This window comes from Pelophylax lessonae (genome assembly GCF_965119305.1).
Source record: "Pelophylax lessonae genome assembly, chromosome: 4".
NCBI classification, from domain to species: Eukaryota; Metazoa; Chordata; class Amphibia; order Anura; family Ranidae; genus Pelophylax; species Pelophylax lessonae.
This window is the reverse complement of record NC_138771.1, coordinates 72,233,462-72,261,086: the sequence shown is the minus strand read 5'-3', so window position 1 is coordinate 72,261,086 and position 27,625 is coordinate 72,233,462. Positions and strand designations below refer to the sequence as shown.

Genomic DNA, 27,625 nt, shown 5'->3' with positions numbered 1-27,625 from the left:
ACAATAATATCCAACTCGCCATGCCCATGCCGGGTCTGCATCAAGGGTGCAGATCCAGGATGGGCGCAGTTCAGCAACAGGTGAACGGTGCATTACAACAAAACGGCACAACTTAACACAGCAGTATGCATAGAATGCGTGACGGCTGAACTGCATACCTTAGCGCAGCAAAAAAGAAAAAAATATTAACGGTGCATAAGCATATAACATTATACAGCAGGCAAACAACTTTAATCCTGATACGCTTTAACATGTAAGTTTAATGCTGGCTTGAGACCAAGCATGTGGAGGCAGATATAGATCGGCTCACAGAGGGGTATACAGAAGAAGAGATGGGCAGGGAGAGGAAGGGATATGGGAGAGAATAGGGGGAAAAATGGGGGAGAGGTTACCTGGGAAGAAGAAGAAGGTGAGGAAGAGGGGACAAGAAAGGGAGGGGGAAGCAATATACTGAACTAAAGGATAATAAGGGGGATAACTACCCCCTGATAAACAATGATTCTGTGCAATCCAATAATACCCAAATCGCCATGCCCATGCTGGGTCTACAGCAAGGGAGCCGACCCAGGATGGGCGCAGTTCAGCAACGGGTAAACGATGCAGTACAGCAAAACGGCATGACTTAACACAGCAGCAGGCATAGAATGCGTGACAGCTGGACTGCATATTATAGCTCAGCAAAATATTAACAGTGCATAAACATATATCAATATACAGCAGACAAGCCATTGAAACCCTGATACGCTTTAACATATACGTTTCACGCTGGTGTGGGACTAAGCGTGTGGAGGTAGAGATAGATAGATCGGCTCACTGAAGGGTATATAGAAGAAGAGATGGGAAAGGAGAGGAAGGGGTATGGGAAAGAGTAGGTGGGAAATGGAGAGATTACCTGAGAAGTAGAAGAAGGTGAGGAAGAGGGGACAGGGAAGGGAAGGGAAAGCAATGTAAGAGAGCAATTACCTGTGACCAAGCTCCTGGCTGCCTCCAGGAACCTGCCTTCCCCAGGTAAGGGAATATTTTTCTGAGAATGCATCTGGACATCAGCAGCACACTGTCCCGAGGCAGCTTTGGGACAGCACACCGGGATCGGGCTAAAGGTGACTATCTGACAAATAGCATCCCGATGGCATGAGGTGCAAGGAGCCCCTCGGTGGTTGTAGGGGAGGCAACCAGGAGGAGAGGTGACAGAGGGAAGCAGGCTGAGGAGGAGAAGTGATGTATTTAGCGGAGGACGAGTTGCACCAGAGGACAGCAAGATCAGAGGGTCAGAGGGATAGCAGCTAGCAGAGAGGAAAGGTGGCGGGCCAAACGGCAAGTTATTTCCCCCCCCTCCCCCCCAGCATCTGGACATGATTCATCTGCACCGTTCGTAAACCAGAGACCGACACTGTCTTCAGGTACAGTCCCTCCATACGCTGTGCAGTGTGGCGGTCCCAGCCGTGCACAGCGTTCCCAGAACCTAGAAGGGTGGCAAAAGCTAGGGAGCGCCAGATGGTCAGATCCGGGGGGAGGGGGGGAGACCGTACCATGAAGTCACTAGGCTGCAGAGCAGGATGGGCAGCCACCAAGGCGACAGGGACCCTGTGCTCTGTCAGTGTGGGCAAGGTGCCATCAGCTCAGCAGGGTAGCGGGGGAGATGCGATAGAGCTGATAAGAGTGACGGCAGCAGCTAGCAGCGTAAAGGGGATCCGGCAGCTGTCCATGGCAGGAACAAACGGAGAGAAGTCCGAGGGGGGATAAGGGGGAGCCAGGGGAGAAGGGCAGAAGCTGGAATGGATGGTGATCAAGCGGTGTCAGTACAGTGAACCGTATGGGGAGCCACTACGCTCAGGCTGCATGCAGGACAAGGAGGGGGCAGAAATCTGGGTGGCAGGAGAAGGTACAGAGAAGATAGGGACAGCACATGAGGACTCACATTTGCCGGCATCAGGGTTGAAAGGAGCCACAGGTTCAGATCAGTCCAGGCGCTCCCTCCGCTGAGATGGGGAATGGAGGGGACTGACCCGGTGTTCTTCCCGCAAGCGGCCAGGTGTAGAGCTGGAATGAGATTGATGTCGCCTGTGTCGATTGCGTTGGGCTTTCGGAGTGGACGAGGATGTGACCGGTACCCAGGGCTCCGGAGCGTAAAAGGAACTATACCAGTCCGGTAAGTCAATGACCCGGATATCCATGGCTTCACAGAAGGCGGGGAGATCTTCAGGGGTTCTGAGAGCCGCATATCTTCCACGGAAGGAGGCCGAGAGACAGAAGGGGAATTGCCATCTGTAGGTTATGCCTCTGGTGTGGAGAGACTCCAGGAGGAGACGCAGGGCCCTCTGGTGTTGCAGCGTGATGGCAGAGAGGTCCTGGAATAACTTGACCTCCCATCCTTCATAGGCTATGCGATCCCGGGTTCTAGCCTTCCTCAGGATAGCTTCTTTCACAGGGTAGCTGACTAGACAAGCAACAACATCCCTCAGGGGATCTGATTCACCGCCTCTCGGCCGCAGGGCGTGGTGAGCCCGCTCAAATTCCACAGGAGTGTCCGCAGGACGTTCCATAAGGTCATTAAATATGGCGGTCAGTGCGGGCACAAGTGCAGGAGGTTCCACCGTTTCAGGAAGACCGCGCAGGCGAATATTGTGCCTCCTGCCACGGTTGTCGAGATCTTCCAGGTGTCGGTTGATCTCGATGAGATGGGCAGTGTGAGAGTCTGTCGACCGTTGGAGCTGTCTGATGGCGGTGGCCTGGGTAGCAGAGGACTTCTCCGTCTCAGTCAGCCGTGCTGTGACAGACCGCAGCTCAACTGTAAGCTCCGATATGGCAGAGCCCCGAGTGTTCTTGATATCGGCTGCAATGGACTGCAAGTCTGCCAGGCTGGGTAGCGGAGTCGCCATGGCCGTTCCAGACAGGGGTGGTATGAAGGAAGCAGACAGCGTGTCAGACGAGCGGGGTGCGGGAGATAGTGAGGCCGCCCTCAGGCCTTCTCGCTGGGTCCGGAAGAGAGCAGGGATGTTTCCAGATAGCTGGGTACCCTGGTCGGGTGGTGCTCGGCTGGCAGAGGCACTGCGACCCGATCGGACCATTGTGGGGTGAAGATGAGACACCAAAAATAGTAACATTAGTCCCCCAGTGCAGAGAGCTCCTCTAACATGTGGCCATTCAGGTCCGGTGCCAAGCCACGCCCCTCAATCACATTTATATAATATGGGATGTTATGTAAGTAGTAGCACGATGCACAATCTCTGTAATGTTGTGTAAAAGCTGACTCATGTAATGTCTGTCCACTCCTCATCCTATAGGAGGGAAGTATACCGAATTTTGCAGCAGGAGGGAATTGATCTTCCTCGCTATGCTGTACTCAACAGAGACCCCGACAAGCCAGATGGTGAGTTTGATTTTGCAAATAGTCATGGCAGAACTTTTATATTCACAAGGATATAAATATGGTGGGCTTAGATGTGCTGCTTTTAGGTAACATAAAGCCATTTGTTCTCAAGGATCCTCATACTTTTTATTACAAATTTACAGTTTGTGATGCAGTCCTTAAGGTGCAAAGATAATGTTCATACCTTACAATTGACAAAGCATGGAAGAAGCAATTCACTCCCTTCTCTGAAATTGAAATTTGCATTGGCTGCTTCCTTATTAAAGAAAAGCGAACAAGCATCCTTACCAACAACAATGACCTAGGTGGATGCAACATCGATCAGATACTGCATCTGCCCCGCCAGCTCTGTAGTGAGAACTGAGCAATGAAATACCACTGAATTCTCAGTTCTCCCCTGCGCTCTGAGTAGAGAGCTGGGACTGTCAGTCTCCGGCTGTCTGCTCTGCCCCTCCAGTGCTCACTGGAGTGCTGGGCTGTGGAGGGGGGAGTAAGGAGCTGGCTTAGACTCTCAGGCAAATCACTGAGAGGCTGAGCCAGGTGCCTGACCAGGCTTCTGGGTGGGTCGGGATCTCTTAAGAGCCTGGACTGGCTCTGTGATGTCAACTGAAGCCCGCTGCCGGCTAAAAATGGGTCACAGGAGTGCAGAATTAACTGCACTCCTGTGATCCATTGGAGAATTATAGCCAAAAAAGCTTTCGCCATACTTCTTTAACCAACTCATCAGATGATGTGTAGATGCCACATTAGTCGGTATTACCGCCTTATTATTTAGACTGTACGGATGTTAATCCCTCATGTCCTCCTATACCAATTGTACACAAATTACTGTATGTATTATCTCTCATTGAACATGTTAATATTTCATACACTCAATTTGTGGAAATCTATCTACATATGCTGCTTGTTGTTTTATTTTCTTCGATAAAACCACTAAACACATTGAAATGAAAATTAATACTCATCATGCAAATATCCTATTTAAGTTAATTAATTGACTTAAATGTTATATTGTTGTTTGGTCTTTTTGTAATTTTCATTAATTCAGATATAGGTTAATATTTTGAGCACTGAATAAGTTGAATGTTCTTACCATTTTACAGAGTGTAATCTAATTGAAGGCGACGATCAGGTAGAAGTGAATGGAGAAATCTTCCCAAAGCCATTTGTAGAAAAGCCAGTTAGCGCAGAAGACCACAACGTATATATATATTACCCCACGTCAGCAGGAGGTGGAAGCCAAAGGCTTTTCAGAAAGGTATGCTGCTTTTGATCCAATATAAGCTTGAAAAATCTCCTTTCATGTGAGGGCTGCCTGTCTGCTGGCCATAACTTTCTGCAACTTCTTGGATTTCCTGCATGACTCTTGGACAAGATCTGTCTCTTGGGTGGAGCTCTAAGGTATTCCCAAACCTCCATTCTAAAGCCTAGTACATGCTTCTAGCTTTTTTTCATTTAACCCAGTGGGCTGAACGAAAAAAAAAAAACTGACAGCTCAGGTCAGAGCGGCTGTACTAACAATCCCTTGTTAGTACAGAGATCTCCCCTGCTGGTCTTTTGTGTTCTGACAGGGGGAGGCCCCCCTCCCCTGCCATTGTCTGAAAGTGGTGAACGGGAGTCGGTTGGCAGACCTCTTTCAGTCAACACTCCTTCGACACACACACAGGTCGAATGTAGGCTATTTTCTATTGAACTGGCTGATGCCGCCCGACATATGGCCCACATGTAAGGACTTTAGGCCTATGTGCACCTGAGCACACACCCTGCTGGTCCTTCACAAAACCCGGACACTGGGTTGGAGATTCCGTCCCACCCAAAACACTATGAAATCTCTAAACTATAGAGCACCATCCAGGAATACCAAAACAAAACAACAAAAGCAGTTTTCTCTTTCGTTCACTGACAGACACAGCTTCAAGTCTTCAGACCACTGGGCTTATGTTCTTGCTCTTTAGGAGTAGGACTAGGCGAAAACCTTTTCGGTTACGCCCCTGAGGAAGTCCCAGAGGGTATACCATCACTTCCTGCTGTAGGACCCCAGTTTTTTCTGCCTAGTCAGGAGTAAGGACCTGACTCTCTGCTGGGATCTGCGGTCCTGGTATTTTTACCAATAGAAATGGAATTTCTTACTTTTTTCTTTATTATATTTGTTCCTGTGTGAACTACAATCAACAGTAAGACTGGGCGACGCACTGGATATTCTAGATCCTTACGGTCTTCCCAGTCTGGCCTATGAGCGTGACCCAACTATTAGCTCCGCGCTAAGTTGGCCGCAACATAGCCCTGCTGGATGGGGGCTGACCGGCGAGTGAAACACCTCGCGTGGTCGCATAGCCCTGGTCACGACAACAGTCACGACCAAAGTCGCAGCGTACCTCAGGCCGCAGCACCCCCATTCCAAGATGGTGCGGTCGACTACTGGGTGTGGCGCCCGCCTGGTGACCGTGGTATGGTGAGTAGTGTCCCCCCTCCTTTCCTCTGGAATTGCAGGGGTGGTCGTGGGTTTCCCCTTGGGGATGGTAGGCCCCTCCTGTGCCTTTCTCTCCCTTTTGCTTCCATCCTTTCCCTTTTGTGAGGTTCCCCTCTAAGTTGGTGCCCTCATCTGTCCCTTGGCCCCCTTTTGGGGGCATGGGTGAAATTGGGTAGGGGGCGGCATGGTGCTGTGCTGAAGGAGCGGTGGGTAATGCTGCTGTCGGCCCCCTGTACGGGGTGTCCGTACCTGGCTGCTGCAGGGGTGGTCTCTGGGAGGTTATCCCTCCTGGGGTCTGTGAACTTTTCCCTGGGGTCCTGTACAGCACCACTTGTTGCCGCCATTTTCTCGGTATTCCTGGCTTTGGCGGCCATTTTTATGTAGTCCAGCGGCAATGTTTTTGGTTTCCCCATAGAGTTTCCATTTTCCTGTAGTCTGATGCAGTGCTGAGGCTGCGGGGGCCTCTAGTGTCAGGTCAGCGTTTCCTCTTCCTGCAGTGTGGCAGATCGTTTTGGCAATCGGGTGGTGAGTCTCTGGGGGTATATATATCCTTCCTCTGCTGTATACAGCACTGCGGGTGCGCTGATTCTTGTGATGCCCAAGCGGTGCACAGGGGGGAGGGGGCCTCGCGTTTTATTGAAAAAAAAAAATGTTTTCTTTGTTGAGCAGCGCGGTTACGTTTAACCCTTTATGGTCATGGAGCCTATGGAGCATGTTTCACCACCCTGATCCACTCCTAGAAGCTGCGGGACCCCCTGGGTCTTAGTCTGCCCTGGCGGCCATGATGGCAGCCCTGCAGTCGCTAGTAGCCAAAGTAGATATGGCCCTGCAAAGGAGACCTGGCAAGAAGCGCCCCCCTGCCTTCACCTGTATCCTCTGCTTCCTCAGATTCTGAGGTGGATTTGGCCGCCGCGGACAAGAGTCAGCCCACTGGGTCTGCGTCCACGCACGCGGAGTGCTCTAATAGGGAGTATGAGTCGTCCTCCTATGCAGCCTTTTATGAAAAAGCGCTGGTGGAGACCCTGATTGTATCAGTGCGGGAAACTTTAAAGTTGGAGTCGGCGACCCTGGTGCAATTTGGCACACGCAAATGTTCCAAGGTGTTTCCTTTTCCTGCTTATTTTGACGAGACACTAGTCAGTGGGGTTCCCTGAAATGCATGGTTGGCATTCCTAAGCGTTTTGTTAGGAGATATCCCTTTGAGGAGTCTCTTCTGAAGAAACTAACAGTACCACCGTCGGTGGACTCTCAGGTTTCCAGGCTAAATAAGGCCACACTTTTGCCGGTGGAGGATTCCCTGTCTTTTAAGGAACCTGTGGACAAAAGAGCTGAGGCTCTGGTCTGGTACCTTTTCACCGTTGCTGGTTCAATTTTAAGATCGGTGTTTGCTATCACCTTGGTATCCCGGACCTTAACGGAATGGGTTAAGATTTTGCGCCAGGATCTGGAGGGGAGTCAACACCCTTCTGAGCTGGCGGATCAGTTGATCCAAGGTCTACAGCATATTTGTGATGCATCCCTGGATGAGGCCCCCTTGGCCGACAGGGTTTCTATAACGGCGGTGATCCTTCGACGCATGATCTGGTTGAAGTACTGGTCAGCTGACCAGGCTTCTAAAAAGGTACTGACTGATCTTCCTTTTGTAGGTGACAGTTTGTTCTGTGCCTCTTTGGAAGAGATCATTAAGGGTCTTACGGGAGGCAAGAGTACATTGCTTCTGCAGACTGCTATGGGCAAAGAACCTCGCCGTAAGCGGGGTCTTATCTTTTCGGCTAACAAGCGGCCCTTTCATCCGGCTGGTTCACAGGAAAAGGGCTCGAGATCCACCTGTAACTTTGCGGGAGGCTCCAAGAGACCCTGGAATAGTAAGTCCAAAGCGGGCACTTCTGGTTCTGCAGACAAGCCTTCCCCAGCCTGAAGGGGCACCTTTACCCACGTCTGGTTCGGTTACAAGATCGAGTTTCGGTCCTTGCCTCAGGCAAGGTTCTTTCCTTCCGACTTACGCCTGTCTCCAGAGTGGCTACAGGGCCTCTACGGAGCACTGAAGGACCTGTTAGCACAAGGAGTTATTGTGCCAGTTCCAGAGTTGGAACGTTTTCAAGATTTTTATTCAAATCTGTTTACAGTTCCCAGGAAGGAAGGCAAGGTTCGTCTGATCTTGGATCTCAAGGCTCTTCACCACTTTTTGCGGGTTCAGAAATTTAGGATGGAGTACATCCATACAGTAGTAGCTTTCCTGCATCAAAGAGATCTGCTGGCCTCTATCGATCTCAAGGACCAGCGTCAAGGATTCAGCGTCAGCCCAGGTGTTTCTTCCTCAGACGAAACTTCTGAAGTTATAGGATGCTGTTCGGCTCCTGTTGTCCAACCATCGATCCTCACTTAGGACTTGCATGCAAGTACTGGATCTGATGGTCTCCACCTTCGAGGCCGTTCCATTTGCGCAGTACCACACCAGATCTTTGCAAAGGGAGATTCTGATCAAATGGAACAACGATCCCTTCTGATTGGACAATCTTTTTCTGTTGAGTCGAGGTTCGAGGGAGTGTCTCCTATGGTGGCTCCACTCCCCGGTTTTAAGTCTGGGGAAATCCTTTCTTCCCCTGTATTGGTCTGTAATCACGACGGATGCCAGTCTGTCCGGATGGGGAGGTGTCTTGGGAGTGTGTTCGGCCCAAGGTGTCTGGCCTCGGGAAGAGTCCAGGTTGCCGATCAACACCCTGAAAATTTGGGCGATCAGACTTTTGTCTTAATGGGGACAGATCGTCTGCAGGGATGCCCTTTGAGGATACAATCGGACAATGATATGGCTGTGGCATATGTTAATCTTCAAGGGGGCACAAAGAGTGCCCTGGCGGCCCGGGAAGTGGCTGGCACCTTAAGGTGGGCAGAACTTTGTTCCGGCCCTCTCTGCTGTGCACATTCCGGGGGTAGAGAATTGGCAAGGGACTATCTCAGTTGGCAGACGTTGGATCCGGTCCGGAATGGTCTATTTACCCGAAGGTTTTCCATCAACTGTGTCCTCCGTGGGGGACCCCCGATGTGGACCTGCTGGCTTTCTGTCTAAACAGAAAGGTGCAGAGGTTCGTGTCAATGTCTCAGGATCCTCTGGCCGACGATGCAGATGCTCTGGTGGCCACTTGGGGTCAGTATCGTCTGATTTACGCCTTTCCTCCAATCAACTTCTGTCGAGACTGCTACGCGGAATCAAGGTGGAAGGAATTCCAGTCATTCTGGTAAAACCAGATTGGCCTCGTCGGTCTTGGTATACAGGCCTGGTAAGGCTGGTAGCAGACGTCCCTTGGAAACTTCCTTCTCAGGGAAGATCTTCTGTCTCAGGGACCGATCTTCCTTCCTGCTTTACGGTCGCTGGCTTTAACGGCGTGGCTCTTGAAAGCCAGGTGCTGAAAGGCCGAGGGCTGTCGGAGTCGGTGATTCCTACGCTGTTGAAAGTTAGGATATCTACCTCCAGAAAGGTTTATCATCGAGTTTGGAAAGCGTATATTTCTTGGTGTGAGTCTCGGGGGGGGTTCTCCCCATTCCTTTTCTGTGTCTCTCTTGTTAGAGTTTCTACAATTGGGTGTTGATTAACGTTTGGCTCTGGGCGCCATCAAGGGCCAGATTTCCACCTTGGCTATTTTTTTCCAAAGGCTGTTGGCGGCGAAGTCCTTGATTCACACTTTTGTGCAGGGAGTTCGCCATCTGTCTCCTCTGGTGCGATCCCTGGTACCTCCATGGGATCTCAGTTTGGTTCTGTCGGTACTTCAAAGGCTTCGAAAATATTAGAGAAATTCCTCTTCTCACTCTGTCCCAGAAGGTGGCATTTTTAGTAGCTATTACTTCCGCACGTCGCGTGTCGGAGTTGGCTGCCTTTTTCTTGTCGGTCACCTTACTTGGTGATTCATAGGGACAAAGTGGTGTTGAGACCCTGTCAGGCGTTCCTTCCTAAGGTTGTCTCAGGGTTTAATTTGAATGAAGACATTGTGTTTCCGTCCATATGTCCTAAGCCGCAACATCCTAAGGAAATTGCCTTGCATTCTTTAGATGTGGTAAGGGTGATTCGGGTGTACCTGGTGGTAACTGAACCGATTAGGAAATCCGATTCTTTGTCTGTTCTTACGGATGGACCTTGTAAGGGGCAGGCCGCATCTGCTGCGACCATTTACAAGTGAATCAGGCAAACGGTTGTGCAGGCTTATTTTATTAAGGGTCAGGTTCCTCCTTTCCCTGTTAAAGCACAAAGGTACTTAGTGCCTCCTGGGCCTTCCGTCATCAGGCGTCAGTGGTTCAGGTGTGCAAGGCGGCTATCTGTTCGTCTGTACACACATTCTCAAAATTTTAAAAGGTGGATGTACTTGCATTTTCGGATGCGGTGTTTGGCCGCAAAGTTTTGCAGGCTGCGGTTGCGGAGGCTTCCGCTTCTAGAGGGTGAGCTCCTGTTGTTACCTGGTTGGCTATGTTTAGCCTTGTTGGGAATTCTGCATTTGCTGTGTTTTTTCCCAGACTTGAAGCTGTGTCTGTCGGTCAACGAAAGAGAAAACTGGATTTTTGTCTTACCGTAAAATCCTTTTCTCTGAGGTTCACTGACAGACACATCACCCGCCCCTCTGTTGGGGTTGAGTTATTTGTTCTTCTGACACTGCTTGTTACAAATTGGGTCCTACAGCAGGAAGTGATGATATACCCTCTGGGACTGCCCCAGGGGTGTAACGAAAAAGGTGTCTGCCTAGTGTGTGTGTGTGTGTGTGTGTGTGTATATGTATGTATGTATGTGTGTATATATATATATATAAGTACAGTAAAACTGCAGGAAAGGGCACTGGGGGGCAAACTAATGTCAATTAGTCTCTCTTATCACTACCCTGTCATCCAGTCCCCGCCAGCTCTTCTCAACTTTTAACTCTCTACTTCGTCCCCCACCCCCTCTACTCACTAACTCACTCACTGCCCAAGAGATTGCCAATCACTTCAAAGACAAGGTTGATACAATATGTGAGGACACCTCCACTGCGTGCACATCTTCCCCACTCAGCATACCTTGCCTAACAGCACAGTCATCACTCTCCTCCTTTGAACTGGCGACTACTAAAGAGGTTAAAAAACTGTTTTCAGATGCCCACCTAACCACCTGTTCCCTGGATCTGTTCCCTCACAACTACTACGGACACCCTCTTACTCTATCCTATGCTCCCTTACTCACGTCTTCAATCTCTCCCTCTCTAGTGGCACCTTCCCCTCCCCTCTAAAACATGCACAGATCACTCCCATACTTAAAAAGCCCTCTCTAGACCCCACCAACCTGAACAACTTAAGACCCATTTCACTGCTCCCATTCACTTCTAAACTTCTAGAACGCTTAGTCTACAACCGTCTCAGCTCCTACCTCAGCGAAAATAACTTTCTTGATCCCTTACAGTCTGGCTTTCGCTCGCAGCACTCTACAGAAACTGCCTTACTAAAACTCACAAACGATCTACTAACTGCTAAAACCTATGGCCACTACTCCATACTTCTATTACTCGACCTTTCTGCGGCCTTTGATACTGTTGACCACCCGCTCCTTTTTAATAAACTCTGTTCCCTTGGCCTCCAAGATTCTGCTCTATCTTGGTTCTCCTCCTACCTATCACAGCGCTCCTTCAGTGTTACCCACAACTCTACCTCCTCCTCCCCATTGCCCATTTCTGTGGGGGTTCCCCAAGGCTCTGTTCTTGGACCCCTAATCTTCTCTATCTACACCGCCTCCCTTGGTCACTTGATAACCGCCCACGGCTTCCAATACAATCTATATGCTGATGACACTCAAATCTATCTGTCTACTCCTCACCTCACTCCTTCAGTCTCCTCTCGCATTGCTAACTTACTGACATATCAACATGGATGTCGCACCACTTTCTCAAACTAAATCTCTCTAAAACTGAGCTGCTAATATTCCCTCCCGTCCGTGCCCCCCTCCATGACTTTTCTATCAAAATTTGTTATGCAATCATCAATCTCTCCCCTCATGCCAGGGTACTAGGTTTAATCCTGGACTCTGACCTGTCCTTTCAGCCCCAAATCCAATCATTGTCAAAAGCTTGTAGACTTCACCTCCGCAACATCTCTAAAATTCGCCCCTTTTTAACAACTGAAACCACCAAGCTACACATTCACTCCCTAGTTATTTCTCACCTCGACTATTGCAACTCCCTTCTCATAGGCCTACCACTTCATAGGCTATCCCCTCTTCAGTCTATCATGAACGCTGCTGCCAGGCTTATCCACCTTACCAACTGCTCAGCGCCTGCCTCCCCTCTTTGCCAATCCCTACACTGGCTCCCGATTGCCCAGCAAATTAAATTCAAAATACTAACCACAACATACAAAGCCATTCACAACTCTGCCCCGAGCTACATCACCAATCTTATCTCAAAATATCCCCCCAACCGTCCTCTCCGCTCCTCTCAAGGCCTCCTACTCTCAAGCTCCCTTGTCTCCTACTCTCATGCTCATCTCCAGGATTTCTCCAGGGCCTGTCCCATCCTCTGGAACGCGCTACCTCAACCTATATGGCTATCTCCTACTCTAGCTGCTTTCAGGCGATCCCTGAAAACGTATTTCTTCAGGGAAGCCTATCACACCGCCAACTAATCTGCCATCAGCTCATTCCCTACTCTTACCTCTTGTAACACCTGCCCCACCCCATTAGATTGTAAACTCTTCTGAGCAGGGCCCCCTAAATCCTCTTGTATTTTATTGTATTGTATATGTACTGTCTCTCTCTAATATTGTAAAGCGTTGTGTAAATTGCTGGCGCTATAGAAATCCTTAATAATAATAATATTAATTTATTTTATTTTGTAATGTAATCCAATAGGATTACAATATATCAGTGTGTTTGTGTGTTTACTATTTGAATTTGCCGCCGGCTCCACCCCCTGCGACGTGATGCTCGCAGGAGACGGAAGTCGGGGCTCACAGCATTGGGCGGAAGATCCGGCCGCCGTATGCTGCAGTGACACATCGCGGGATCCCGGGGACAAGGTAAGTAACCTCTACCAGGATCCAGCGATGCTCCCTGGCGGTACCCCGAGTGTGGCTTGGGGTTACCGCTAATGGCACTAAAATTCCTCCCCGATCCACATTCGGGAATACCGCCAGGGAGGTTAAGAGGCTACAGTACATCTGTGGTGCTTGAACGGCATGGCTATTGAAAGCCAGGTGCAGAAGAACAGAGGGCTTTCGGTGTCCGTGATTCCGAAGCTGTTGAAAGCTAGGAAATCTACTTCCAGGAAGGTTTATCATCGAGTTTGGAGGGCATACATTACTTGGTGTGAGTCTCGAGGGGTTTCTCCCCCTTCCTTTTCTGTGTCTCGTCTGCTGGAGTTTCTACAACTGTAGATCTACGTTTGGCTCTAGGCACCAAGGGTCAGATTTCCGCCTTGGCCATAATTTTTCAAAGGCCGTTGGCTGCAAATTCCTTGGTTCACACTTTCGTGCAGGGGGTTCGCCATTTGGCTCCTCCGGTGAGATCCCTGGTACCTTCGTGGGATCTCAATTTGGTACTGTCGGTACTTCAAAAGCCTCTTTTGAAAATATTTGTGAACTTCCTTACTTACTTCTGCGCTTAGGGTGTCGGAGTTGGCTCCATTGTCCGGTTGGTCACCTTACCTGGTGGTTCGCAGAGACAAAGTGGTGTTACGACCCTGTCAGGTGTTCCTTCCTAAAGGGCGTCTCGGGGTTTCATTTAAATGAGGATATTGTGTTGCCATCTTTGTGTCCTAAGCCGAAACATCCTAAAGAAATTGCCCTACACCACTTGGATGTTGTTTGGGCAATCAGGGTGCACCTGGCGGCAACTGAGGTTGATTCGGAAATCTGATTCTTTGTCCTTACGGATGGATCTTGTAAGGGGCAGGCTGCATCTGCCGCAACCTTTTCAGATGGATTAGACAGACGGTGGTGCAGGCCTATTCTATTAAGGGTCAGGTTCCTCTTTTCCCTGTTAAAGCACATTCTACAAAGGTGCTTAGTGCCTCCTGGGCCTTCCGTTAACAGGCGTCAGCGGTTTAGGTGTGCAAGGCGGCTACCTGGTCATCTGAACACACATTCTCAAAATTTTAAAAGGTGGATGTACTTGCATTTTCAGGTGCGGTGTTTGGCCGCAAAGTTTTGCAGGCTGCGGTTGCGGAGGCTTCCGCTTCTTGAGGGTATATGATTTCCTGGTGGTGAGCTCCAGTTGTTCCTGTTTGAGCTTCTGGTTTACCTGATTGGCTATGTTTAACCCTTGTTGGGAATTATGTCTATTGTTGTGTTTTTTCCCACCCCTAATATTGACACTGCTTTGGAATGTCCCAAGGGTCTAAAAAGATATGGAGCTGTGTCCATCAGTAAACGAAAGAGAAAAATAGATTTTCTCTTACGTCCTCCGACAGTCGCCGTCTCTTCATATTCGTCACTAATGGGGTTATTGACCTTTGCTCCGTAGGAGTAGCTAGGCAACAGAATATATTAATATCAAAGCTTTTAGCATATCCCACCCCCAGGGGGTGGTCCCCTCAGTCAATACCTCCCTGCTTCCTGCATACCAACTCAGTTTCATATGCCTAGCTCAGGAGTATGCAGGCTGTTCCTGTGCTGGGGCTCTTAGTCTCAGCCACTTTTCTCTTTTTTGATTTTATTTGATTTTTTTTTCTCTTTCTTCTACTTAGCTGTTTATTTTCAGCGTTAGTTCTTCTGATGAAGATGATCGTGCGGCGCTGGGTCTCAGTCTGGCCACCCTGGATCCCAGGGCTCAGGGCCAGGGGCTTCCCAGCCTGCCATCGAGCGTTCAGCTTAGGTTTCTCCCTGGCACATTGAACGACCCATCCCTGTTCGCTGCAGGGATGCTATCGGTGAGGTGGCTACCTCACTGGACGCCATTGCGGTTTCGCACCGCAACTCCACTGCGTCAGGCTTGCGACACTCCCTGTCCTCAGTACTGCGGTTTGGTCTCTGGAGCAGGCTCCCCACGCCATCCGGACTGGTAAGTGTAACTCTATGTGGGGACCTGTCTTTTTTGGGTGTCAGTCTGGGACTGTGTGACCCTGCATGTCTGTGTGGCTGCTGTGTTCCCTGTCAGCTCCTGTGTGCACTTGCTGCCTGTGTGTGGGCTGTGAGGGGGGGGGGCTCTCCCGCTCTGCTGGGTGTCATATGCAGCAGTCAGATTTTCAGCATGCTGTGCGGCGATCGCTGCGGCGATCCGCCATTTTTCTGGGGCAAAAGTTATGGTGGCAGGTCCTGTGAGGTACTGCACAGTGTTTTTTGGCGCCAAACGCCGCCATTTTGAGCGGCGATCGATCACCACATGTCAGCGCCATGTTCCCTTTGCCCAGGGTTTTTTCCTCAGCCAGTGGCCATGTTTGTGTAGCCTTGCATAGGCTACTTAGGGGCGGTCAGTCTTGCATCACTTCCTTTTCCTCTGGGACAGCGATCGGTGCAGCAGCCTGTGTGAGCTCTCCAGGTTTTATATCTCCCTTTTTTCCTGTATTCCTTGCCCAGTTTCTTGTCCCTGTGGGGGTCAGTGTGTTCAGTGGGTGTGGTGGGCAGCGCTCGCCGCGATCTTAAAGGGGCAGTACCCTTTATTAATTACTTTGCTGGGGCATGGATTCTCAGGATTGCAAGTTTCCTCCCACCCTGGTGGGGGGCCAAGGGGCTGCTGCTTCCCCCGAGGGGGCTGATCTGGCTACTATTGTGGCTAACTTAGCTGCTCAGGTGCAGATGCTGGTGGCTGATCGATCCACAAAACGGCCCAGGGTGTCTATTTCCTCTGATTCAGAGGGCGATGGGGCTGCTATGGGCGATGGGGCTGCTATGGCTGGAGTGCCCTTCTCAGGGTCTCACTCATCCCTGGACATTGTGGGGTCTGACGGGGAGGCTGAGGTGGAAGGGGTTGATAATTCTCCCCCTGGCTCGTCTGAAGAGCTTGCACTCATGGATGAGTTGGTTGCTTCTATCAAGCAAACGCTGCATTTGCAGGATGAACCATGTCCTCCTGCTTTGATGTCCTCTTATGGGATGCAGAGAAAACGCAAAACATCGCAGATTTTTCCTTGCTCTACGGAATTTCAGCGCGCGGTTGATGAGCAATGGCGCAATTTAAAAAAGCCTTTTGCTGTGCCGAGTAGGTTCAAGCTGCGTTATCCCTTTTCACCGGCTACTGATGAGCGTTGGTGTGTACCGCCTCAGGTGGATCACGCGGTGGCGATTTTGAATAAATCAACTGCGATCCCTGCTGAGGATACCCCGGTGTTCCGGGACCCTACGGACAGGAGATTGGAGTCTCTGGCCGTCATACTTATACGGTTGCTGGTTCTATGCTGAAGCCTATTTTTGCTTCCATTATGGCAGCCCAGGCTATTGCGGATTGGACGCAGGTGCTCAGGCGCACCCCGGTGGCTGACTCTGCCCCGCCGACAACTTTGGCTATGGTGGATCAGATTCATCAGGGTGTCATGTATTTGTGTGATGCGGACTTGGATTTAGTCCCTTTGGCTGCGCGTCTTTCTAGTGTGGCGGTCTTTAACCGTCGCCTGATATGGCTGAAATGTTGGTCTGTTGACCAATCTTCTCGCAAGACTTTGGCTAATTTGCCCTACGCGGGATCTCGTCTTTTTGGCGACTCTTTGGATACTCTGATAAAGGGTATTTCTGGGGGTAAGAGCACTCTCTTGCCCCAATCTCACAAGAATAAGTTTGTTCGTGGTAAGAAGAATGCTTTGTTTAGGCCCTCTCAGGGGTCCTTTCGTGCCTTTCGGTCGCACTATAAGGTCCTCCCAGAAGAAGCCGTGGGCGGGTAAGCAGAAGTCCGGCCAGTCCGGATCCGCTGCCCATTACAATGCGGCCTGAAGGAGCGCCCTCACCCGTTTCTGGGGTGGGGGGACGTTTGCTCGGTTTTCTTCAACCCTGGCTGGACCGCGTTCGGAACAGGTGGGTTCAGGAAATCGTTCGATCTGGATACAAGATCGAGTTTCTCTCTCGGCCGGTGGGCAGATTTTTCCCCTCAAACCTTCAACTGCCTCCGGAGCGCTTGCAGGATCTGCACCTGGCGGTGCGGGACCTGTGGGCCCAGGGAGTGGTGGTTCCGGTGCCTCATCGGGACAGATTTCGGGGGTTCTATTCCAATCTGTTCACTGTGCCCAGAAAGGAGGGCAAAGTACGTCTGATTCTGGACTTGAAAGCTCTGAACCGCTTCGTGCGGGTTCGCAAGTGTCGCATGGAATCCCTGCACTCGGTGGTGGCTGCCCTGGTTCCGGGGGAATTCATGGCCTCCATCGACTTGAAGGATGCGTACCTACACATCCCCTTTTTCGAGGGTCACCAGAGGTACCTTCGATTTGCCATTGCGGAGGATCATTATCAATTCGTGGCATTACCCTTCGGTCTCGCTTCGGCTCCGCGGGTTTTCACCAAGGTGCTTGCGCTGGTTCTGGCCTTGTTGAGGGCCCAGGGCATTTCTGTACTGGGGTATCTGGACGATATCCTGATTCGGTCTGCGACCAGTCAGGGCCTGGTGAACGACCTGTCCATCACGATGCAGACTCTGCAGGTATTCGGTTGGACGATAAATTTTCCGAAATCGACGTTGTGTCCATCGGTTCGTCTTCCCTACCTGGGGATGATTCTGGACTCGGTTCAGGCGAAGGTCTTCCTGCCGGAAGACAAGCTTCGGACACTTCAGTGCGAAGTCAGGTCCCTCAGGGACAATCGGTGCTCGTCCCTCCGGACGTGTATGAGGTATCTGGGGTTGATGGTTTCGGCCTTCGAGGCGATCCCCTTCGCCCAGTTTTACACGCGGGAGCTTCAAGCGGGAGCTTCAAGCGGAGGTCCTGGCCAAGTGGGACGGGCGTCCGCAATCTCTGGATCTGCGGCTGTCGTTAAGCCATCTCACCCGAAGGGGTCTTTTGTGGTGGCTCCAGTCCCCGGCGGTGTCGGGGGGCAAGTCCTTTCGTCCTTTGTCGTGGACGGTGATCACCACGGATGCCAGCCTGTCGGGCTGGGGTGGTGTTCTGGGTGTTCTGTCCGCACAGGGAACTTGGTCGGAGGAGGAATCCTCCCTTCCGATCAACATTCTGGAATTGCGAGCGATAAATCTCTGTCTTCTGCGTTGGACGGACAGGCTTCAGGGCCGTCCGGTTTGGGTGCAGACGGACAATGCCACAGCGGTGGCCTACATCAACCACCAAGGGGGCACCAGGAGTGCCCAGGCGGCTCGGGAAGTAGCCAAAATTCTATCTTGGGCCGAGACGCACGTCCCGGCGATCTCTGCAGTTCACATTCCGGGGGTGGAAAACTGGCAGGCGGATTATCTGAGCCGCCAGAGCCTGGACCAGGGGGAATGGTCCCTTCACCCGGATGTCTTCCAGATGTTGTGCGCGAAGTGGGGGTCCCCAGATGTGGACCTGTTCGCGTCTCGTCTAAACCACAAGGTGGATAGGTTCGTGGCAAGGACGCGCGATCCTCGGGCAGACGCCTCAGACGCGTTAGTGACGCCCTGGCATCAGTATCGCATGATGTACGCCTTTCCACCGATTCAGCTGCTGTCCAGGTTCCTTCGCAGGTTGGCCTCGGAACCGAAAACTGTGATTCTGGTGGCACCGGACTGGCCTCGCCGGTCTTGGTACGCAGACCTCGTGAATCTGGCGATCGACGCTCCGTTGCGTCTGCCTCTTCGAGCAGACCTTCTGTCTCAAGGACCGATATTCCATCCTGCTTTACAGTCGCTGGCTTTGACGGCCTGGCTGTTGAAAGCCAGGTCCTGAAGGATAGGGGTCTCTCCCCTGAGGTCATTCCCGCCTTGATCAAGGCCAGGAAGGCCTCTTCAGGGAAGATTTACTACCGTACTTGGAAGGCGTATTTTGCCTGGTGTGAGTCCAGGGGGTTTTCCCCTCGCTCATACTCGGTGTCAACAGTGTTGGCTTTCCTTCAAACGGGCGTGGACCAGAGTTTGGCGTTGGCCACGATTAAGGGTCAGATTTCTGCGCTGGCCGTTCTTTTTCAACGTCCTGTGGCGTCTAACTCTTTGGTTAGCACCTTTGTTCAAGGGGTGCGACATTTGGTCCCTCCTAGGAGGGAGCCTTTGCCTCCATGGGATTTGAACCTTGTTCTGGCTGGTTTTGCAACATGCTCCTTTTGAAAATATCAGGGAGATCTCGTTGTCTTTGTTGTCTAAGAAGGTTGCCTTCTTAGTAGCGATCACTTCGGCTCGCAGGGTGTCGGAGCTGGCGGCCTTGTCCTGCAAGTCTCCGTATTTGGTGATTCACTTGGATAAGGTGGTCTTGCGACCTAACCCATCTTTTCTTCCGAAGAGGATCTCTGAATTTCACCTCAATGAGGACATTGTCTTGCCTTCGCTTTGCGCGAAGCCTAAGCATCCGAAGGAGGTGGCTTTACATTCCTTGGATGTTGTTAGGGCGATCAGGGTTTACCTGTCATCGACTAAATCCTTTCGCAAGTCGGATTCTCTCTTTGTCCTTCCTGAGGGACCTCGGAAGGGCATGGCGGCGTCGGCTTCTACCATCGCCAAATGGATCAGACAGACCATTGAGCAGGCCTATGCTTTGAGGTTCCTCCCGTGCCTGTGAAGGCGCACTCTACCAGATCTTTGAGTACGTCTTGGGCCTGTCATCATCGGGCTTCTGTGGCCCAGGTGTGTAAGGCGGCGACTTGGTCGTCCGTTCACACCTTCTCAAAATTTTACAAAGTGGATGTTCAGGCATCGGCAGATGCTTCTTTTGGCCGTAAAGTTCTTAGTGCGGCAGTGCCTTAGGGTCCCTTGTTTGGGCCCTTGGCTGTTGGGATAAGTGTTTTTACCCGTGGGTTACTTGTTTTTTCCTGGGTTGTTGCTCCTGTTGAGCACCTTTTTCCTGTTGCCCAGTTGGTTCTCTTACTTTGGTAAGGTTCCTTTCTCTGATGTGGGTATTGCGTTGCTTTAGGCGCGGCTGCTGTTTTTTCCACCCCTCATGTCTACAACTCAGTTTCAGTAGAATAGCAGTAGAGTACATAAAGAAACCCCAAAAGAGGGGCGGGGGCGGCGACTGTCGGAGGACGTAAGAGAAAACTGAATTTTTGTAAAATCTTACATGTAAAATTCCTTTCTCTGAGTCCTCCGACAGTCGCCGCCCCCGCCCCTCTTTTGGGGTTTGTTTATGTACTCTACTGCTATTCTACTGAAACTGAGTTGGTATGCAGGAAGCAGGGAGGTATTGACTGAGGGGACCACCCCCTGGGGGTGGGATATGCTAAAAGCTTTGATATTAATATATTCTGTTGCCTAGCTACTCCAATGGAGCAAAGGTCAATAACCCCATTAGTGACGAATATGAAGAGGCGGCGACTGTCGGAGGACTCAGAGAAAGGAATTTTACAGGTAAGATTTTACAAAAATTCCGTTTTTTTCTTACCGTAAAATCCTTTTCTCTGAGGTTCACTGACGGACACAGCACCCCGTCCCTCTGCTGGGTTAAGTTATGTATTCTTCTGACACTGCTTGTTACAAACTGAAGTCCTATAGCAGGAAGTGAGGGTATATCCCCTGGGACTGCCTCAGGGTTGTAGCCAAACTTGTTTCCGACTAGTCCTACTCCTGAAGAGAGAGCAGCATAAGCCCAAGGGTCCAAAAAGATATGGAGCTGTGTCCGTCAGTGAACCTCAGAGAAATACATTTTACAGTAAGACAAAAATCCAGTTTCTCTTACGTCCTCCGACAGTCGCCACCCATTCACACAGTCTTCACTTATGGGGTATTGACTTCATCTCCACAGGAGTTTCTAGGCATAAGACTTAAAGACATAAATCTACATAGTCACACCCATGGGGGCTGTCCTTCTAGTCCAATACCCCCCTGCAATAGCCATCCAAATTCAGTTTGTCTTCTGCCTAGCTTCAGGAGTGGATAGGTTTCCCTGTGCTGAGGCTACAGTTTCAGCCTTCCTCTTTTTCTTTTATGATTTATTTTCAAGATGTCTTTTTTTTCTTTACATTGCTAGCTGTTTATTTTATCAGCACTAGTTAGTGGATCTTCGGATGAAAATGGCGTTTGCGGAGCCGGGAATCTGACTGACCACCCTGGTTCTCCAGGACAGAGGGTCAGATGGAATCCCAGCCCGCCATCGAGTGTTTCGCAGGCTATGTGTTCGCCCTGGCCTCACAAACGACCCATCCCTGTCCATCAGGGATGCAGCCATGTGAGGTGGCTACCTCACTGAACACAGCATAGGTTCGTCCGTGCACTACTAGTGTCCTGCGTTTTGGCTGGCGGCACTCCCCTGCCATCTGAGGGTGGGCGGTTTCCCGCTTTATATGAGGCACCCCACGCCACCGGGTACAGGTAAGTACATTTTGTGTGGGGCCTCTGTTTGGGGTCGGCAGTCCTGTGTGTCTGCCGGTCCGCCATTTTAAGTGTGAGCAGCATGTCTGGCTTCACTGTGGGCACTCATACAGCATGCTATGTAGTGTATTTTCGCGCCTTACGGCGCCATCTTGTGTGTGGCAAACGATCGTTCCGAGCTCATGTTCGGCGCCCATCTTGCCGAAGTCTCCCATTCGTTTCAATAGGCATCCATTTTCCCTTGGCCTGCAGCCTAGTTCAGCCTCCAGCGGTGACATCACTTCCTCCTTTCTCACAGAGCCGACCAAAGAAGCTGGTAACACTCTGTGGGGTTCTGTCCTGCTGTCCTTTTTCCTGTCCTGCCTTGTGCAATCTTCCTGGTCAGTTATTTGTCCCTGCGGGGGGTCTGTGTGTCACAGTATTTATAGCGGTGTCCTGTGGGGACCTCGGCGCTCTTAAAGGGCCAGTTTCAAAAAAATAAAAAATAAAAATTTCTTTTCGGTTATGGAATCCCAGGACAGCAAGTTCCCGCCAGCTTTGGTGGGGGATTTAGGGTCCTCTGAATCCTCCACCGTCACTAATTTGGCTGCTGTTGTGGCAACTTTGGTGTCAAAAATGGATGTGCTGATGACTGAACGTGCTGCTAGGAAAAGGCCTAGAATTTCCCTTTCTTCTGATTCTGAGTGTGACATGGTTGCTGTAGGTAGCGTGGCCCTTTCGGGGTCTCGCTCTTCTCAGGACCCACTAGAGTCTTAGGGGGAGGCGGAGGTTACAGGGGTGGATGATTCCCCCCCTGGGTCACCCGAGGAACGCGCAGCTATGGATGAGTTGATCCTAGCAGTGAAGGAAACACTACATTTGGAGGATGAGCCCACTCCTCCGGGCGTTGTGTCCTCTTTTGGTACACACAGGACCTGCAAGACGGCGCAGGTTTTTCCTTGCCCCGCAGAGTTTCACCATAAGGTGAATGAGCTATGGCGTAATTTAAAACTCACCTTCGTGGTGCCTAAGAAGTTTCAACTTCTCTACCCTTTTGCGGCTACTACGGCTGCGCGCTGGTGTGTGCCTCCTCAAGTGGATCACACGGTGGCCAGGTTGAACAAAGCTACCCTGCTCCCCGCCGAGGACTCCCCTGTGTTTAGGGATCCTACTGATAGGAGACTGGAATCTCTTGCCCGACATGCCTACATGGTGGCGGGTTCCATGCTCAAGCCTATTTTTGCCTCTGTAATGGTGGCTCAGGCTGTGGCGGATTGGACCAAGATGCTCAAACGCACCCTCGTGGCTGACTCTGCCCCTCCCACTACAGTGGAGATGGTGGATCAGATTTATCGTGGGGTCATGTATTTGTGCGACGCGGCTCTAAATGAGGCCCCTTTGGCGATACGCCTGTCCAGTGTCGCTGTGGTTAACCGTCGCTTAATCTGGTTAAAATGTTGGTCGGCTGACCAAAAATCCAGGAAGACGGTGGCTGACATCCCCTATGCGGGGTCTCGCCTTTTTGGAGAATCCTTGGACGAATTGGTTAAAGGAGTCACTGGGGGTAAGAGCACTCTGCTGCCCCAGAATCCTAAGGGCAAGTTTTTCCGCGGTAAGCGGTGCCCATCCTTTAAACCTACTCAAGGGTCCTTTCGTGCCTTTAAGGCACAGAACAATGGTAAACCCTTCAAGGGCCAAGGTAGTCAGAAAAAGCCCTGGTTTGGCAAACAAAAATCCGGCCAGGCCGGTGCGGCAGCTCAGTCCGCCTCTGCCTGAGGGGGCGCCCTCACCCGTTACAGGGGTGGGGGAACGTTTGCGCGGTTTCCTCCAACCTTGGCTGCTCAGAATCACGGACAGGTGGGTTCAGGAAATCATTCGGTCAGGGTACAAGATCGAATTTCTTTCACGGCCGGCAGACAGATTCTTTCCCTCAAATCTTCATTTGACCCCAGGGCGGTTACAGGACCTACATCAGGCGGTGCAGGATCTTCTCGCTCAGGGGGTGATTGTCCCAGTGCCTCATCGGGACAGGTTTCGGGGTTTTTATTTGAATCTGTTCACTGTGCCCAGAAAGGAGGGCAAAGTGCGTCCGATTTTGGACTTAAAAGCGCTGAACCGCTTTGTGCGCGTTCCAAAGTTCCGCATGGAATCACTCCGCTCGGTGGTGGCCTCCCTGAATCCGGGGGAGTTCCTGGCCTCTATAGACCTGAAGGATGCGTATCTACACATCCCCATTTTTGAGGGTCATCAGCGGTACCTCCGATTCGCTATCGCGGAGGAACATTGCCAGTTTGTGGCGTTACCTTTCGGGCTCACTTCGGCTCCAAGGGTCTTTACCAAAGTGTTGGCGCCTGTTCTGGGCCTGTTGCGGGCACAGGGCATTGCGGTTTTGGGATATCTAGAGGATCTCCTGTTAAGATCGAGTGCCAGTCAGAGCCTGCTGCGTGATCTGTCCACTACGGTCCAGACGCTTCAGGAGTTCGGTTGGACAATCAACATTCAGAAGTCGACTTTGTCGCCTTCGGTTCGTCTCCCGTATCTGGGAATGGTTCTGGACTCTGCTCTAGCAAAGGTGTTCTTGCCGGAGGACAAGCTCCGGACCCTACAGAACGGAAGCGGAGATCCTCGCCAGGTGGGACAGGCTACCTCAGTCTTTGGACCTGAGAGTGTTTCTGAGTCGCCAAACCAGAATGGATCTCTTGTGGTGGCTTCAGTCCCCGGCGGTGTCAGACGGAAAATCCTTCCGGCCAATTCTGTGGACGGTAATGACCACGGATGCCAGCCTGTCAGGCTGGGGTGGCGTTCTGGGCAACCTGTCTGCCCAGGGTACTTGGTCGGAGGAGAAATCCTCCCTTCCAATAAACATATTGGAATTGAGAGCGATCAGGATGAGCCTGATCCATTGGTCGGATCATCTTCAGGGCCGTCCTGTACGTGTGCAGACGGACAATGCCACTGCAGTGGCTTACATCAACCACCAAGGGGGCACGAGGAGTGCCCAGGTGGCCCAGGAAGTGACCAGTATTCTGTCTTGGGCCGAGACTCATGTCCTGGCTATATCGGCGGTTCACATTCCGGGTGTGGAGAATTGGCAGGCCGACTATCTGAGCCGCCAGACCCTGGACCAGGGGGAATGGTCCCTACACCCGGAGGTGTTTCAGATGCTGTGTGCGAAGTGGGGATCCCCGGATGTGGATCTGTTCGCGTCTCGGCTAAACCACAAGGTGGAAAGGTTCGTGGCAAGAATGCGCGATCCTCTGGCAGACGCCTCGGATGCGCTGGTTGCGCCTTGGCGTCAGTATCGACTGATCTATGCCTTTCCTCCGATTCAATTGTTGTCCAGATTCCTTTGCAGGTTGGCCTCGGAACAATCACTGGTGATTCTGGTGGTGCCGGACTAGCCTCGCCTGTCCTGGTACGCGGACATCGTTCACCTGGCCGTAGAGCCTCCGTGGCGGCTGCCAATGCGAGAAGATCTGCTGTCCCAAGGACCGATCTTCCATCCTGCTTTACAGTCGCTGGCTTTAACGGGCTCGCTGTTGAGAGCCAGGTCCTGAGAGACAGGGGTCTCTCCTCAGAGGTCATTCCTACTTTGATCAAGGCTAGAAAAGCCTCTTCTGGTAAGGTTTATTACCGTACATGGAAAGCATATTTTGCCTGGTGTGAGTCCAGGGGTTTCTCTCCTCGTGCCTATTCGGTGGCGAAGGTGTTGGCTTTCCTCCAGACTGGTGTGGACCAGCGTCTTGTGTTGGCCACGATTAAGGGCCAGGTCTCTGCACTGGCTATTCTTTTCCAGCGCCCTGTGGCGTCTAATTCCTTGATTCACACCTTTATTCAAGGTGTGCGTCACCTGGCTCCCCCTAGAAGGGAGCCCTTACCTCCATGGGACTTGAACTTGGTTCTGTCCGTGTTGCAGCGTTCCCCTTTTGAAAACATCAGGGAACTTTCGTTACCCATGCTATCTAAGAAGGTTGCGTTCCTGGTAGCGATCACTTCTGCTCGCAGAGTGTCAGAGTTGGCGGCGTTGTCTTGCCGCTCCCCTTACCTGGTGGTTCATAGGGATAAGGTGGTCTTGCGACCTAATCCGTCCTTTTTGCCAAAGGTGGTTTCGGAATTCCACCTGAATGAGGACATTGTTTTGCCTTCGCTTTGTGCAAATCCTAAGCATCCAAAGGAGGTTGCCTTGCATTCCTTGGATGTTGTCCGGGAGCGATCAGGGTTTACCTGTCGTCGACTGAATCCTTTCAAAAATCGGATTCTCTCTTTGTCCTTCCTGAGGGACCTCGGAAGGGTATGGCTGCGTCTGCCTCAACCATTGCCAAATGAATCAGACAGACCATTGTACAGGCCTATTCGTTGCGGGAACGGGTTCCTCCCTTCCCTGTCAAGGCGCACTCTACCAGGTCGATGAGTACGTCCTGGGCCTAGCGGCATCAGGCTTCGGTGGCCCAGGTGTGCAAGGCTGCGACTTGGTCGTCGGTGCACTATTTCTCAAAATTCTACAAAATTGATGTTCTGGCATCAGCTGATGCATCCTTTGGCCGCAAAGTTCTCTGTGCGGCAGTTCCATAGGGAACCCTGGTTTTGTACGGGTCCCTAGCTGTTGGGGTTGTTTTCCCCTTGGTTATTTGTTTTCCTGGGTTGTTGCTCATGTTGAGCCCTTTTTTGTTACCCAGAAGGTTACTTTCTTGTACATGTAAGGTTCCTTTCTCTGATGTGGGTACTGCGTTGCTTTTCTGGCGGTTGCGTTGCCCACCCCTCATGTCTACACTGCTTTGGGACATCCCCATAAGTGAAGACTGTGTGAATGGGCGGCGACTGTCGGAGGACGTAAGAGAAAATGGAATTTTTGTAAAATCTTACCGTAAAATTCCTTTCTCTGAGTCCTCCGACAGTCGCCGCCCACGCCCCTCTTTTTGGGGTCTTTTTATACACTTTCACTGCTTGCGACCAAACTGAATTGGGATGGCTATTGCAGGGGGGTATTGGACTAGAAAGGACAGCCCCCATGGGTGTGACTATGTAGATTTATTGTTCTTTTACAAGTCTTATTCCTAGAAACTCCTGTGGAGATGAAGTCAATACCCTATACGTGAAGACTGTGTGAATGGGCGGTGACTGTCGGAGGACTCAGAGAAAGGAATTTTACGGTAAGATTTTACAAAAAATTTTCCCATCAAGTTCTCTTTGAATGACCGAGGCCGCCAGGTCAAATAGGCTTTTTAAGAGGATGTTAATAATTGAGGCAATCGGTGTAGGCACTGAGATTGACTATCAGAGTGATGACAAGATTGGGAGGCAGTCCCCCCTGCTCCTAATTGTTGCTATGTGATTAGGAGTTTTTCACACAGCCATTTTTCTCCGCTCAAAGCAAATGCCCCCTTTAGTCCTGCTCTCAACAAACGTGCAAACCCTGTTTCCTTTTCTTGACCAATTCCACAGTGACAGAGCGTTGTACTGTCACACTGTATATAGTAGTTGGGCATCATGCCAAACATACTGAAAAATAAATACAAACCACATTAATTATGGCTGATAAAATAGCTGCTCAATCAGTTGCAGGAGATACAGCTTACTCTCTGCTTGTCACTTCATGCGCATTTCATTTAATAAGGAAACTCTTGTTATGTTCATTTAAATTACTATACACTGCTGTAAAGAGGTGTTCACACCAGGTCGTAGGTGCGTTGTGGTACCATTTATTTTAAATGTCACCCCAACACACCTCCACTATGCACAATGTGCATTGCGGTGTTGTGCAAAAAATGCACAACTTTTTTTTTTCATGCATTGAGGTGCAATGCTCCTTTTATAGCTTTATAGCATTAATTTTCGTGTTGCAGTGCAAGGAATGGGCTCTTAATGTTGGATGTTCTCTGTTTGGATGTATTTTTAATTTTTGTTTTCTCTTACGTCCTCCGACAGTCGCCGCCTCTTCATATTCGTCACATATGGGGTATTAGACTTTGATCCGAAGGAGTAGCTAGGCAACAGAATATGTTAACATTAAAGCTTTTAACATATCCCACCCTCAAGGGGTGGTCCCCTCGGTCAATACCCTCCTACTTCCTGCAACCATATCTCAGTTTCAATGTCTAGCTTGTCAGGAGTGGCTGGCTCTCTCTGTGCTGGGGCTTTGTGCCCCAGACTCTTTCTTCTTTTTTGATTTTTTGTTTGAGTTTTCTCTCTACCTTTACTTAGCTGTTCTTTTTGTCAGCATTAGTTAGTTCTTCGGATGAAGAGGATCATGCGGGCTGGGTCTCGGGCTGATCCCCCTGGTCGCAGGTCGTGGGTCAGTGGCTTCCCAGCCTGCCATCGAGCGTTCAGCCAGGTAACGCTCCTGGCACAGTGAACGACCCATCCCTGTTCGGTGCAGGGATGATTGGTGAGGTGGCTACCTCACTGGACGCTGTGCGGTTTCTTAACCCCAATTCTGTGCGTCTTGTATGCGACTCTCCCT

The 27,625-nt window shown here is 50.9% G+C and overlaps 1 protein-coding gene across 11 annotated transcripts in view; it reads left to right on the top strand.

The window, feature by feature from the left end:
- The window catches only part of PPIP5K1 (diphosphoinositol pentakisphosphate kinase 1), a 431,068-nt gene that overhangs the window by 100,391 nt on the left and 303,052 nt on the right, over window positions 1-27,625 (top strand). For all 11 annotated transcript variants that reach the window (XM_082257041.1, XM_082257040.1, XM_082257039.1 and 8 more), the window contains exons 5-6: window positions 3,285-3,370; window positions 4,474-4,628. In XM_082257041.1, the coding sequence (XP_082113167.1) occupies window positions 3,285-3,370; window positions 4,474-4,628 (241 nt within the window). The remainder of the gene's footprint in view (window positions 1-3,284; window positions 3,371-4,473; window positions 4,629-27,625) is intronic.